Source organism: Theobroma umbraticum, unplaced genomic scaffold (assembly GCF_002168275.2).
Source record: "Theobroma umbraticum cultivar Fairchild unplaced genomic scaffold, ASM216827v3 scaffold_56.0, whole genome shotgun sequence".
NCBI lineage: Eukaryota > Viridiplantae > Streptophyta > Magnoliopsida > Malvales > Malvaceae > Theobroma > Theobroma umbraticum.
This window is the reverse complement of record NW_018397256.1, coordinates 7,596,144-7,611,325: the sequence shown is the minus strand read 5'-3', so window position 1 is coordinate 7,611,325 and position 15,182 is coordinate 7,596,144. Positions and strand designations below refer to the sequence as shown.

The 15,182-nt window shown below is 36.4% G+C and overlaps 3 protein-coding genes across 3 annotated transcripts; 1 reads left to right on the top strand and 2 right to left on the bottom strand.

The window, feature by feature from the left end:
• Positions 1–360: 360 nt before the first annotated feature.
• On the bottom strand, positions 361–4,843 carry LOC110410587 (serine/threonine-protein kinase PBL35-like). Its single transcript, XM_021420356.2, has 6 exons — positions 4,464–4,843; positions 3,396–3,715; positions 3,153–3,288; positions 2,200–2,333; positions 1,980–2,103; positions 361–1,148 (listed from the first exon to the last, which is right to left on the bottom strand). The coding sequence occupies exons 1-6, from the start codon at positions 4,576–4,578 to the stop codon at positions 694–696; spliced, it is 1,284 nt and encodes a 427-aa protein (XP_021276031.1). The 5' UTR covers positions 4,579–4,843; the 3' UTR covers positions 361–693.
• A 3,759-nt stretch (positions 4,844–8,602) lies between these two features.
• Positions 8,603–11,607, top strand: LOC110410588 (Ubiquitin system component Cue protein). The gene is made up of 5 exons (XM_021420357.2): positions 8,603–9,176; positions 9,590–9,746; positions 10,494–10,711; positions 10,862–11,035; positions 11,215–11,607. Exons 1-5 carry the CDS (start codon positions 8,979–8,981, stop codon positions 11,299–11,301), a joined length of 834 nt encoding a protein of 277 aa, XP_021276032.1. The 5' UTR covers positions 8,603–8,978; the 3' UTR covers positions 11,302–11,607.
• Positions 11,608–13,676: 2,069 nt separating this feature from the next.
• On the bottom strand, positions 13,677–14,982 carry LOC110410884 (calmodulin-like protein 3). The gene has a single exon (XM_021420801.2). The coding sequence runs from the start codon at positions 14,813–14,815 to the stop codon at positions 14,114–14,116; it is 702 nt and encodes a 233-aa protein (XP_021276476.1). The 5' UTR covers positions 14,816–14,982; the 3' UTR covers positions 13,677–14,113.
• Positions 14,983–15,182: the final 200 nt, after the last annotated feature.

The window sequence follows — 15,182 nt, the reverse complement described above, 5'->3', positions numbered from 1 at the left end:
AAAGTTGATGTGCTGATTTTGGTACAAAATAAGCCAGTGGCTTATCTTGGACAGAATGGTTAGATGCTTCTGTTTTAAGGGGAAGCAGGCTGAGCTTGTGCAGGTGCAACTGCGCATTTGTAGCCAATGGCTTTTTGAGTTTAGACACAGTGGATATGCAGTCAGGTAAGTAGTTAATGAACCTATCTTGTTCACTAAAACAAAAGTTTTCCATCTTTAGCATTCACATTTACAGATACAGAATACAACAGAGAGCCGCAGTTGCAGGATCCAACAAGGTTTTCAAATTGAAGAAACTCTCAGCTTAACAACTTTTAATTCTAAGAGAGGAAATGTAGATTTGAAGCAAAGCATTCTGCAAATTCCAAAACTCAAAGAAATTGACATTCAGGTAGCTGCAAATACCAATCTTGGAAATGGGAGGTTTGATCTAATTACAAGAGATATCTCAATTACAACACCGGGAAATGGCGAGGAATGGTCCCACATTCGAGGTTAGCTCTCTAGTGTAAGGTTTTAAAGAAAAGGAAATTGATTTACCTCTTCCAATCCTTCCACCTCTAGCAAATTTCAAACTCCCCAAAATTATACAACAAGCTTGAAATATTGTCTTCACACAATCGAAGTTACAATTGTGGCATCATAACCTCTGATTTGATAGTTGAGCCAATAATGACAGGCATTGACTACTCATTATCTACACCGCTGTTTGCCAGTATTCAAGGGAGAATCTCTGATGCTTTTGGATTGAGCATTGGAGAGTTGCTGAGATCCCTCTGGTTTCTTCTTCCGTCTCCCTTGTTGTGATAGACGAGAGTGATAAGATAAGATGGCAAGATCATTAAGATCTTGCAATGGAGTGAGAACTTTCACTACTTCATCCATTGTAGGACGGGATTTTGGGTCCCTATGGAGGCAGTTGTAAGCTAATTGAGAAACTTTCTGCACCCCTTTAAGAGAATAATGCAGCTCCAAGCGGGGATCCACAAGTTGGTAAAGTTTTCTCTTGTCAGCTAAATATGATCGAGCCCATGCAACAAGATTCTGCTCCCCACTAGGGCGCTTCTTGTCCATTGATCTTCGGCCAGTCAAAATCTCAAGTAATACAACACCAAAGCTGTAGACATCACTCTTAGATGTCAAGTGCCCTGGGAAAAAGATCCAAAGTTGTACATATAATAAATTCTCAGATTTTTGCATGGAGCAGAAAACTTGAGGAACAAACAGAGACCTAAAGGCATAGAAGCATACAGTTGGCAAATCAGGAACTCTCAGTGCCAAATAACACCATAACAATCAATCAACATGAGCTATTGAGTTTGATGAATGCTTTCCATATCATTGAAATGTTCCACTAACTAACAGAGTCAAATCAGACAGCTCAAGATCACTTATTAAAAAATCTTTGCTTAAAGCAGTACAGGGCACGAAAGCACATGAACAAAAATATTGTGCATTTGGGAGTCTGGCTACTGATATTCAAAATTCCACTCAACTTTGCAAGGGTAATGCTCTTGCAGATATGTAACATATCAGCACACTTTACCTACTCTAGTCTCCAGAATTTTGGTGATTCTATATTCTATCTACTTCTGGTACTTAAAATCAAGTTCTATGGCAATTTGATAATGAAAGTCAATTTCATTATAGAATGTTAGTTTAGTGATTTCAGCAATGCCTTGGTTATTTTATGACCATCTAGATTGTTTCTAATTCTGCCACTGATATTTTGTATAACAGGTAGTTTTAATGGTAATTGAAATAAGAGTAGCATATCTGACCTGCTCTTCTAACAACCAGTGACATTCATGGTTCAAGAACAAACCAGATACACACGTGTCCGAGTAGTTTGATGTCATTCCTACCGCTGTGTTCCTTAGCATTTAAATTCGTTTTAATGTTGAGTCAAATTTCCTTAGAGAAGGCATGTACTAGAGCTTCAAGCTTTCAATTAGTTCAGATCACCTTGCATTTAATACCTGTCATAACATACTCTGGTGCAGCATAGCCATAGGTTCCAACAACCCTAGTAGAAACATGTGTTTTGTCTCCTCGAGGACCAGCTTTTGCTAGACCAAAATCTGAAAGCTTTGCGTTATATTCCTGCGAAAGAAATTCCATATTAATGATTCCATAAAACAAATGATATATCAGATAGGTTGATGTAATCACCTAAATTAACATCAACAACCAACATACCGAATCAAGTAAAATGTTGGATGTCTTAAAATCTCGATAAATGACTGGCTCTGGACCACCATGGAGAAAGGCCAATCCTTTTGCTGCCCCAAGTGCAATCTTAATCCTATTGGACCATGGAAGAGGTATCGTCCCTTTGCAAAATTAGCAACAAGGCAACATCAGTATTTCTTTCATGTGAACTTTTATAATTATGCAAGAATGCAAATTCCTGAAACTGTTTATCAGAAGTTACATAAGATGCATCAGATATTCAGGTGCGTCCAGAAAAATCATTGGTGTAAAATACAAAGATAAAAAATTATCAGCAGCACAGCGTTTACATTCAGTCTCTTATAAGTTTGCAGATAAAAAAGAATTGGTGATTTAGTAGCCATAAAAAAGATCTGATATTGTCACACACATTTTTTTCGTTTCTAGTCTTTTTTTTTAGGGTATTGTAAGCATCATCTTATGCCTATTGAGTATTTCATGAAGTTCATTGAAAAGTGTAGACTAGCTGCATCTCTTGTAAATTAACTACATTACATTTCTGGTTTTTTTTTTTATTGATGAGGTCTATTTTAAGACAGCAAAACATTTCATGAGGGTTCTAAGTTGGAAATAAGAAACAAATTTAAAAATTCCAAAGACTTTTTATACAAAATCAATTTATAATGCAACAATGCTGTTACAAGAATAAGAAAGAACATGGGAGGATGCTTATTTAGGGTAATGAAAGCAATGTTTTTGGCTAATAAATGAAACTTATTGTGATGCCTGTACCAAGTTCCCATAAGGGAGAGCCCCATCAATAAGAAGGTACAATAATAACTAACAGAGGAACCGTCCAAGAGGACCTCTCCAACAGAGGATTTTAACCTAAAATACCAAATTGGAGATAGAACAAATAAGAAGAACAAAAAACTAAACTGAGTTGGAAGGATAGAAGGAAAGAAAAAAGTGAGACTCACTCCTAAAAAGATGGTTTTCAAGACTTCCTCGAGTCATAAATTCATATACAAGCAGCCGTTGATCGTCTTCAATGCAGTAACCAATAAGTTTAACAAGATTAGGATGATGAAGCTGTCCAAGGACATCAACCTCAGCCTGCATAAAAAGAATCATCCAATGTTACACTCCCAAAATTCAGTAACTTACCAATAGTCTCTTCAACATTAAATCTACTAACCCAAAGCACATATTTTTCTACTAACCACCCATTCTCTATGGCCCTGAAGACCATCTGGCTTTAAACTCTTGACAGCGACTGTGATCCCTGAACCTGGTTTCGCTGGTGCTGTCCCATTTTCCTCTATCCACCCTTTGAAGACATAGCCAAAACCACCTTCCCCAAGAATGCTGTCAGGTCTAAAGTTCCCTGTCGCAGATTTTAGCTCCTGAAAAGAAAATTGGAGAAGCTGGCATGGAGATTTGTTATCTGATGGTGGTGGATCAGGGTTATCAGATGAAAGTTGAGCTTCATTTGGAGGGCACAGCTCTCTATTACTAGCATTTAGATATCTTGTCTCTGTAGCTGCAAACAGAGATTGAGAATTAGTTGTCTTCCTTGGATCATAATTCCATAACAGCTCAAAGAAGAAAATGAACTCCATTTCATTTAAGGTTGTGACTTAATAACAAGGAAAAGAGTGAAGACTGCAATTCCTTTCTCAGTAGAGAATCTTTCAACGAGGATCTTAATTAAAATGAATTATGCAAGCTAAAATCTTGATTGGAATATGGCAAATTGTCAGAAATCAAGTAGAATAAATCAATTCCCTTTCTTCGCCTGTAAAAAGACAGTGCCATGATTTGTAATGACCCAGTGAAAATGATATTAGCCGAGAATAGATAAAAAAACCCAGTCTCACATTCACTGCCCACTTTCAAAATCCCATTATGAAACTCATATGATCAAAAAGAAAAATCATCTTTTTTCAAGAATCAGAAGAAAGTTGCCCGTGAAGTACAGTAGCCTAACTGTATTCCATCCTGATATTGTTTATTGAACCCAAAATTTTGAAGCTTTCAAGAAAAAACAGATCAGAAATAAGAAAAGCAACGTTGGATTAGTATCAGAAATCAGCTGAAAAGAAAGAAACAGAGGAAGGAAGAAAACAAGCATTACGAAACATTAGAAACAGAGGAGACCAACAAGAAGAATAAATGGTCAGAAGAAAAAAAAAACATTAGTATTTTCCAAAACAAAAAGGCAAAAAAAAAAAAGCGGAAAGAGAAAGAGACATATAAAAAAAACAAAGAAAAAGAGGAAAGAAGATTACCAGCATCGTAAACAAGACTAGTACGAGGAATTGTGTTAGCAGAGTCACGAGACACAGAGGACTTGCAAACGCCGCGTTTTAAGACAGCCCAACAGCCACAGTTGTTGTCATCCATGGAGAACGAGGATGGGTTTGCAGAGAAGTGGTTAGTCAGTTAAACTACAGTATATGATTTATCGGATGTTATGATAATTGCATAAGAAGAAGAAGAAGAGGAGGAAGAGATTGGCCATGGGTAGTAAAGAATGAGAGAAGAGAAGAAGAAGAAGAAGAAGAGAGAGTTGATTATAGTTAAAGAGGGGAGGGAGAGAAAGAGAAAGGATTGTAGTTATTAGTGTTGGTGTTGTTGTTGCTGTTGGAGATTGCAGGCATCATCATCACCATCATCGCAGTAGTGTGTACAAAAAGAACTTTTTTCCCACCACCTTTTTTTGTGGGGATGGCATTTGCCTCCCCCCACCTCTACCCTTTCTCTCTCTTTTCATTCTTATTTTGCTTTTTTTGAAAAAGAAAAAATTATTTACACGTGGCAACATTACCAAAAGAATGGTACCCATATTTATTTATAAAATATAACAAAATTATGGCCAATAAGAAAGATTAACAAACAAAAGAAAAAGGGTATATAAAAACTTGGGAGAATGTCTAATTAAGCTTTGTGTTTTTTCTTGGCTTGATAGAAAAGTTGCTCAAGCTTTCAAGTGTAAGCTTATTGCTTCGCAAATAAAATAAAACAAGAGGAAGAAATTTCGATTAATAGAAAATGATAGGAATAATTTGGTTGGCTTATTGGTGTTATGTTGAGTCATACAAAGTTGTTAATCCTCATGAATCATGACATTAACACATGCATTCAAGGCATAGAAAGGATGAGGGAAAGGGATGAGAGGGATGTTTTTGTATTTGGAGGTTGAAGAAAGAAACCAAACCAAATAAAGCCCTTTGTTATTTTCAATTTTTTGGTAGTATCAATCATAATCTAGACCTTGAAAAATACAAAACAAGCAACATTTTGCAAACAATTGACATAGACTAGTAGTAGGCCAGCAACTCATTTGTTTTTCCTTTATTAGGACTGAATTGGAAGCAAATATCTCCCTCACTCTCTTCACCACTTACATGATCCAATTCCCCAATGCATAACACCCACATTGGAATTATATCTAAGCCCACTATTTACTTGATTGCGAAATGGAATGAAAATGATAGTCCAAAAAGAATCATTTTGGTGGGAAAAAAAACCTTAATTAAATTTAAACTTATTGAATAAAACAATGGAGGTTTTAAACATAATCTTTTATATCTTAGAAGATAAGTGCAAAATCTAATAAAATATCTTAGGATATATATATATATGTGTATAAATCATATGTTTTAATAGATAAACTCATTGAAACCTATTCTTTAATGGGTGTGACCTAAAAATTTTAGTGTGCATAAAGTCAAATATCTTTTTGTGTTTTGAATTAAGTCAAATATAGCTTTAATGGGTTTTATTGTGTTATATTTAAGTAGGTTTATCACTGTTCAAAAAAACAATATTTAAGTAGGTTTATCAGAACTTGATATATCTTATGAACATTAAAGATATTAAGTAAAAGTTAGGTATAATTATAATTTTATAAATATGTGATATTAAAATTTAAAGGGTAGTTAATATGCAAGCTTTTGGAGGGAAATGATGTAGGTGGAAACAGTAGATAACTAAACATCCATTTCCCCAGTGTAAATGAGTCTTGCTTTAGGTAATGGAGTTTTTCACTTTCTTCAATGTCTGTCTCTTTCTTACCCACATCCAAGTTAATCTAGCACCCTGGCACCTAATCTTTAGCTGCCTAAAGAAAAAATCTTTTGCCCACATGGAGTTTTGTAACATGTTAGATCTTATGCCCAAAAAGGTTTCCTAATCAAGGGGGGGTCAAAATTAAGTTTTTTCCACTAATTAAACAATTCTTGGTCTGTATTATTGTCTGGTCAAAACTAATGGAAAGATAGTCAAGAGCATATTTGAGTGCAATCCCATCATCCACTCTCTCTTTCTATGAGCTAAATGGATATATTCGTATACGTAGAGAGGGCAAATGGGATGGGAGGTTCCTTATAGGTGCCCTTCCTTCTATTGAAAATAGTTTTGGGTGTTTTTTTTTTCTTTTTTCTTTTTTTAAAGCGGGATTTGATAGGCAGAGAAGGGGAGAGAAGGGTGCTTGGTGAGAGGTCATTTCATCAACAACCAATACAAACAAAATGGTATTCTATGATGCTTTGGGTGAAGAAAAGCAAATGTGAGATAATATGCAATGAAATGAGATCCCTATTCCCTCCTCTTTTTTTTTTCCTCTCTTGGACTGTGCTTTGCAACTTGACAAGGTCCCCTTGTTGGAAAGGGGGTGATACCCATTGCCCCCACTCAGCGTGTGGGTCCACCCCCCTTCCCCCAAATCTTGGACCCCACCACCACACCTAGGCTGAGAGTAGTTTTGAAAGACTGGCCAGTGTAGCCCACCCAAGGTCATCATATTGGGCAAACAAGATATCCTATTTTGGGAGGTATAAAGTTGCAGAGTCATATAATTGGTGTAAGAGAAAGCTCACAGATGTGTAAGATTTTAAGAGAGATTCTGCAATTAATTCGGATTGATGTTTTCTCCAACTCTTTTTAACACACCAGGATTTCATCATAAGTATAGCATGCACTTCTATCAAAATGTATTTTAAGGATCAACCTGCTAAACTTGTCAGATTACTAAGTTTTGGGCATCATCTTCCAGGGCCCAACAGATCATCAGGCTCCGCATATTGATCAATATCACAAGCAACAATTGGAGGGGTCGAGTTGGATTGAATATGATCAAATTATTTGGGATCAACTTTGAGATTTCAATTATTTTGAGTTGAGTCACTTCACATTGAAGTTATTATTTTTTTTAAAATTAAATTTAAATAAATTATTAAAATTTGAGTCATTTTATATTTAAATTTTCATACATTGAATTGTTGAGGGTTTTTTTTAAGTTGAATCAAATTTAAACGAGTTGACTCGAATCTTGCAATCGGTGAATCAAAATATCTAACCTTACAGATTGAAGCTGCAACTGCTTGGCATAAAAAAGAATACTCTCTGTTTTTTCTTTTGTTTTCTGATAAATAACCCAGCAGGTGAACCACTTGTGCAGCATGGCTCCTTGTTAGGTGTCATCATCATGATGGTTTGAACAATTTACCTTATGAGCTCTCATTGGTGGGGAGATTGATAGAAAGAAGGGAGGAAAAGAAAATCCCATTGATTGATGTGAAGATGCTTCTTGACCAGGCTGCACATCTCTTTGAAACTTGGTTTCAACTTTGAATTGTTGCCAACTCAATCAAGTAGATCCTGGGAAGTACCTTTCCTCCTGTTTTTAGCTGCTACCATATCAGTATATGACTTTAAAATCGTGTAATTGGTGAAGAAAAGATTGGAATTTAGAGCGCCACCAAGCAATGGACAAAAGCATGGGAATGAAAATTTTTAAGACAGAAAACAGAATCACCAACATTCCATGCTTTCTTACCAAGAAAATCCAGGCATCATTGCCTATAGTTATCAAGTGCAATTATTTTCAATAAAAAATTATTTTAAAATTTAAATCAGGTTCACTACATATTATTTCTCAAAACAAAAAAAACACTGAAAATTAATTATATGATGATTTATTATTGTATAGGTTATTTACGTTAGTATTTTCTTCTCCCTTTGCTCCTTTTCTGGGGAAGGCCTAGCGTATTCTAAGATTGGGCCAGTGAACTTCACATTAAAATGGCCTGTATTTGTTTCTGGACCTATCTAGGCCTATAGTACAATTTGGGCTTTCTATTGAGATATTGAGGCCCATAAATAATGGAAAATGAGAAAAACAAAAAGGAAAATACATTATACTGTTATTTAATACCGCTAAGACTATTCTTTAACCTGAAATATACTTTTAACTAGAAAAAAGTAAAGAATAATACGGTGGCTCTGAGGAAAAGCTCATGGTGAAATACTGAATACGCGGCTTCAAGTTAAATATGTCGAAACCCAATGGCAATAAACCACGTGTCCAGTTCCAAATACCTAACTCCTTACGTGTGTAATTTTAAGTGGTGCGTTCTCCAACCATCGTTGTAGCCGGATCATCATCCCCCCATCCAACCAAAATTTTCCAATTTTCTGATTTTCCTCCTAGCTGCTGCCCTGCCTCCTTCTCCAGCCATGATAACCAACAACAACTACAAAAATAAAAAACAAAAAGAGAACAAGATTCAACTTCTTCCTCAAATGCTACAGCAACAAAAGCAATTCCTCTCTATCCAATTTCTATCGATAGAGAGAAATCATAAATCCTAGTTTTATGAATTCCTTGTTTTGAGAAATTCCGAGATCGACCGTTGGATCGGAGTTGTTGAGATTGAATTTTGATATAATTTAAAAGGGAGAGGGGATTGGGAAGAAAAAAAAAAAAAGAAGGCCAAAACAGCAGGCAATTTGGCTGAAACATGTCTGCCATAGTTTCAGGGAAGAGATCTTTCTTTGAGGAATTGAGTGCAACACCTCCCGTTTCCAAGAGAATCCGTTGCTCTTCTCGTTTTGCTTCTTCTTCTTTCTCTCCTTCTTCTTCTTCGCCGCCGTCGTCGCCTTCCTCCTCGTTTCTGATCGATCAGTTGGTTGCTATTTTCCCTGAAATGGACAAGCAGGTACCATTTTTTATAAATAAATATTATTTTTTGTTTAATTTTTTATTTCTGGAAAATTATTTTCATTAATTATTTATTACATGAATTCTTCATTTTTTTTCTCTTGCTTTTTTTTTTAATTTAATTTTTAGTGGCTTTATTTCATTAGAATGGAATATTTGAAGCGATAACTTGTTTCTTTTATGGTCAAAGAGTTTGGAGCTGAATGTTAGTCGCATTAGAATTGGAATTTGAGTAAACTTTTGAGAATTTTTTCCGTGAATTTTCTGAATTAATTTCATTTTAATCCAATTCCAGATTTTAAGATCAAATTCCGTGTTATCAAATGTAACGTGACATTATATCGATCGAAAAATGGAATCATATGATATAAATGAAGTTGACTTAAGGATTACATTTTTATTTTATTTTAGGTTCTTGAGAGAGCACTTGAAGAATGTGGAGATGATTTGGATTCAGCTATTAGAAGTTTGAATGAGCTTCGTTTAGGATCTGCTGATAGAAATGCAGCTCCTGCTGCGGATAAAACTGGTGCAGCATTAGAAGGAAATGTTCAACATCAAGCGCAAGGTATGATAAGAAAATCCTTTTGGTTCAACGTTGATTACTCAAGATTGATGATGTCCCTTGCAATTGACCGAGATCTTCACCTTTTGTTGTGCATCTCTCTCTGGATTCAAATGTGAGATTTTAGATTGTAAGACCGTATCTGCTTCATGTTTTAACTTTTAGAAGTTTGTAGTTGATTTTTTGTGACTATGAGGCAAAGAAGGTTTAGCTTACCCTATTTCTTGGGAATAGTTCAGAAGACCAAATGAAAAATTGGTAGTCATCCAACAACCCAAAAGTTTGTTGTTTGATCTAATGTAACATGTTTTAAATGAGTGGTTTTGCTTTTGATAGTGTCTATGACCATGAGAGTGCTGCTAGGATACCCTGACCTTAAGAAAGGGTAACGTGCAAGGTGCAAATCACCATGAAACCCCAAGGGTTGGGGTCAGTTATCAGTAGATGTGCCTCCCATGCCCCTCTCCCTTTTCTCAAAATCAACAAACAAATTGAAGAAACCAGAAACTGACACAAATACACCTGACACAAAAAGTAAAGCTTTCTTGGCAATTTGATCTGTGAATATTGCTATTAACATTACAGTTTATGTTATTGCTTGCACCTTTTATGTTATTTAGCTAGCCTAACAGTTTCCATGGATGAGATGCAATTAAAACTAGAATTATGAGTTACATATATTTACTGAATTACCTTTTAGATATTTGGCATCAGTAGTTGGTTAGTGAGAAGAGCTTTGTTCTGTTCTAGGTGTCGCAACAGCTAATGGAGATGTTCCAACAAAGGAACAGACAGCCCCAGAAGTCTTATCACTGGATGGTTCAGATTGGGTGGGGCTTTTTGTTAGAGAAATGTTGAATGCCTCTAACATTGATGATGCCAGAGCTCGTGCCTCAAGAGCATTGGAGGTTTTGGAGAAGTCCATTCGGGTACGTGCTGGAGCAGAGGTGGCCCAAAATTTTCACCAGGTTGGTTATCATGGTTGTTACTGTTACTAATGCTTGTCTACTCTCCATTCCTACTACACACCACATCCACATTTTTTGTTGGGTATCGGAGAGGCAAACAAGGAAAGGGTTGTTTTGAGGATGCTGAAATTGTTGCTTGGGTTTTTATAGGAAAATAGGATGCTGAAAGAACAACTGGAAGCACTTATTCAGGAAAATACTATTCTCAAGCGAGCTGTTGCTGTTCAGCATGAGCGTCAGAAAGAGTATGAAGATCAGAGCCAGGAGTTGCAGCATCTAAAGCAACTAGTATCTCAATATCAGGAACAGCTAAGAACCCTTGAGGTTGGCCTCATGAACTCAACTTTTGATGCACACAGGGGAGATATACACGGACTGTGCTTATGCATATATGACCTGTGTGGCTACATCCATCTTATTTTTTATTGCTACGTGTTTAATTGCACTGCTTTCAATTTTCCAGAATCTGATGAAAATTGTTTGATTATCTGATGCCCCAACAGGTAAACAACTATGCATTGACAATGCACTTAAAGCAAGCACAACAAAGCAGCTCTATCCCAGGCCATTTCAACCCTGATGTTTTCTAGTAATTCTTGGATATAGCTAAACAATCTTTAGCCACTTAAAGTTTGTAATCTGCTTCAATTAGTGTGCTGCCATCCAGTGGTGTTCTTTTTTTCTCTTGCTTTAGAGAAGAGGAGGCTGCAGTCAAAACCTATGCCTCGATTTTTTAACAAAGACATGTATGGTAGTTTGTCTTCCTAAGTATTTACTTGAAGTGAATATCTGATAGTCAAAAAATGTTGTAAGGTTTTACATCCACAGACATGAACCTTTTATTTGTATCCACTTGTATGGTATAGAAGAAGATTGAAGTCCGCATTTCATCCTTATGGCCATGCTTATTAAGCCACAAGAAGAGTGCCTTTGTACGATGACTTGGAAACTATGTTTTCTTACTGCCATTAACAAGTAGGGAAGAAGAGGAGAAACTTTGCTTCCAGCGATGCCATCAGATGCCTCTATGTTGTTTTGACTCTCTTCGGCATACTTAAGTTCCAATATAATGATGAACGCCATATGCAATCATAGATAGCGAGTATCCTTGCTACATGTTTCCCTTACAGACTAGGGTTAGCTCGGAAATCAGCAGCCTTAATTTTTCAAATACTGTTTAAGGTGGTAGAATTACAGAATTTTTATGATTTCTATAATGTTTCTCACCTTCCATTAAACTAGAATTCGCTTTTACTAAATAAGAGATAAAAGCAGAAAAGCATAGTCAAAAGGCAGCAACTTTTTGTTGTTGAGACATATTTTTCTGTTCCAGTATCCAAATTTAGATAATTTTGTACGAAAAAGAAAAGAAAAGAAAGAAATCAAGAAATTCCCAGGGCATGAGGTCCCAGCTGGGACGCTTTCCAACCTTCCTGCGGGGAACAACGAAGCAGGCGAGCGCCCGGATAAAAATCACTTGTTTATTTCCACAGCCAGCCAATGGTTGCATCCACATGTGGGGCTGCTCAGACTTGTGTTTTCCAGACACGCGAGGTCCTTGTTCGCCCCACCGACTCACGCTGCCCCTGCTTTGCTTTTCATCATGAACGCCAGCCTTTGGCCTTCGATTAATTTTCTCCAATGCAAACTGGGAAATGATTACGTTCAATTCCATTCATCCAAATTTTCCATAACATGTTCTTTTGGTCAAGGAGAGAGAGGATGTGTTACGAATTGGGATATATTAGAAGTGAAAAAAAAAAAACTGAAGCAGTTCTTAAAGCGTCAATATTTTGAATGACAGGCGTTGAGGGATGAGAAAAGATAAAAAAGAACGACGAACAACGGTGAATGAGAAAACTGAATAAAAAGATAATGTGGAGTAGTCTTGAGAGAGCTTTTTAGTATAATCTCTATTAGTTTCTAATAATTTCTCACTCCTCTCTCCAATCTTTAAAGTTACCATATTTATATTAAATAGGAATACTTTTTTAGAAATTGTTAACAAAGCACATTTAAGAGAACGTCCTTGTTAAGAAAGAATAGTGGGGAAGTAGGCATAAGTTTTAGATAAATGGAATAATAGTATTTAATGTTGTGTCACATATATTTTTAAAGCAATAACAAAAGAAAAAAAGATAAAGCACATGAATTTTAAAGAAAGATTAAGAGAGAGTCCTTTTAATTATCTACATATCTAAACCTCTAAGTTAAACTCTTTAAAACACCTCAAATGTGAAAGTAATTCATAAATTCTGTCGCTTATTCTAAATTACTTTCACTTTCTCGTACAAATAGCTGTTCCATACTTATTTTTGGGTGTTTCTGTGCTTAGACGTTTCTATGCTTAGAATACCCGTGACGCTTCTGGACTTGAAATGCCCTTGGGTGCTTTTAAGCTTGAAATGCTTGCCCTTGGGTGCTTTTAAGCTTGAAATGCTCATAAGCGCTTCTGTATTAGTAACACCTCTGATTATTTCTATGCTTGAAACATCCCTAGACGCTTCTAAGCTTGAAACACTTGAGTGCTTCTATTCTTGGAATGCTTTTTGATGTTTCTATGTTTAGAACACCTTCGAGTGTTTCTGTAGTTAGAACACCTTAAGTGCTTCTAGTTTAGAATATCCCTGAGTACTTCCATACTTAAACCACTCTAAACATACTTCTACACTTAAAATATCTTTGATATAATTTTCCTGTATAACCAGAATTGGGCATCTACAATATCCTAACCAAGATGAAACATTTGGAAAAGAGAAACAGATTATGAGGGATTTCGAGATTCATTCACTACAAGACGTTTCATTAGTTTAGACCAAATTAAAAGAAAAACAGCAAATTTTCTTGCTTCCTATGGTATAGGAATCGGTGAAATATTAAATGTTGTGTTGTAGAAATTAAGCAACATCAACTGCTAATAATCCATCTAGATTCTACAGTCACGGCTGCATATGATTGGGGGCCCTTTACAAATATAAATTTCGCCAGCATTAAGTTTCCAAACTATATGTACAGTACATTAAAACACAGAGACCTAAAATCTGAACTAGTACGGAAGTTCTTCAACGTACGGTTACAAATAGCAGATGGCAATTTAAGGTTGTTGGTGAAAGCGTGTGAAGACTGTATTGTGTTCCAAAAGGATTAAATGACAAAAACAAAATGAAAAAGGTCCAACATAGATACATCGACTGTAGATAGTCGTCCACCAGGTAAGATTGAAATGGATCCAGAGCTGAAGTGTTTGGTGAGAGCAGGGTAGAGAGGAACAAGCACGTCAGGTTATAAGTCGCCGTCGTCTCTACATAAATTGTGAGTTTGAGCAGGAGAAAGAGAGATCAGAAGCCTTACTTCTAGCTTTAAGCTTGAAGCTTGGAGTAGTTAATTAATTAGCAGAGGAGTTTAGAAGGCTGATACTGAGACTAGCCCGCCTCCACTTTTCATCATCCTCTTGAATTCGTCGAAACTAACCATGCCATCTCCATCCATGTCAACTTTCCTGATCATTGCTTTGCAATCCTCCATCTTGTTCCCTTCCTTCAACCCCAAAGAACTCAGCACAGAACCCAATTCTTCAACTGAAATCAACCCATCTTTATCTTTGTCAAACACATCGAAAGCTTCCTTCAATTCTCCTTCTCCATCGCCTTCCTCATAAACTCCATTCCCATCTTCTCCTCTTCTCGCACCTTCCGGATGACCATGACCACCCATGGCCTGACATAAGATGCAAAACTCATCGAAATCGATCAACCCATCTCCATTAGCATCCACTTTCACTACCATTTCTTCCACCTCTTTCTCTGTAATGAACAGCCTCATGTTCTTGAGTGATTCCCCTAGTTCTTGCTTTGTTATGAACCCATCACCATTCTTGTCAAAGGTGGCGAAAACCCTTTTCAGCTCTACCTTCTCTGAATCACTTCTTTCCTTGACTGAAATCACCTGAGGAGCAGCAGCAGTCTTAGAGGAGACAGCTGATGAAGAGCTGTTGGGGAAGAAAGAGAGAAGCCATGCACAAAACTTCTTGGAAGAAAAATAAAAGTAAACATTAACAAAGCCAGCTATAAAAAGAACCGCTAGTAACAGTATGGATGTCACCATATTTTTTGTAGTCAATAAAATAGAACCAAGAAGAAGAAGATAAAACAGCAGCTATCTAGCTACAAAGACGAAGAAACAGAAAGCTGGGTTCATCTATATTTGAGGTTTCCAAGTGCTTAAGAAACAAGCCCCCTTTTTCTCCTTTTTAGGCTAGAAAAAAAAAAAAAAGAAAAGGTATAAGATTACAAGGAACAAGAAATGAGAAAACGCGGAGTTTGGTGCACCTTCGATCCCACAAACCGCGTGAAGTGTAATAACTGAAGAGAAAATGCGAGGGATGTGACATAATGACTAAAGAAATCCATGCACTTGGCATTACTTACTGAAAGGACACTTTTCAAACCTGTAGTTTTTACTCTTAACTCAT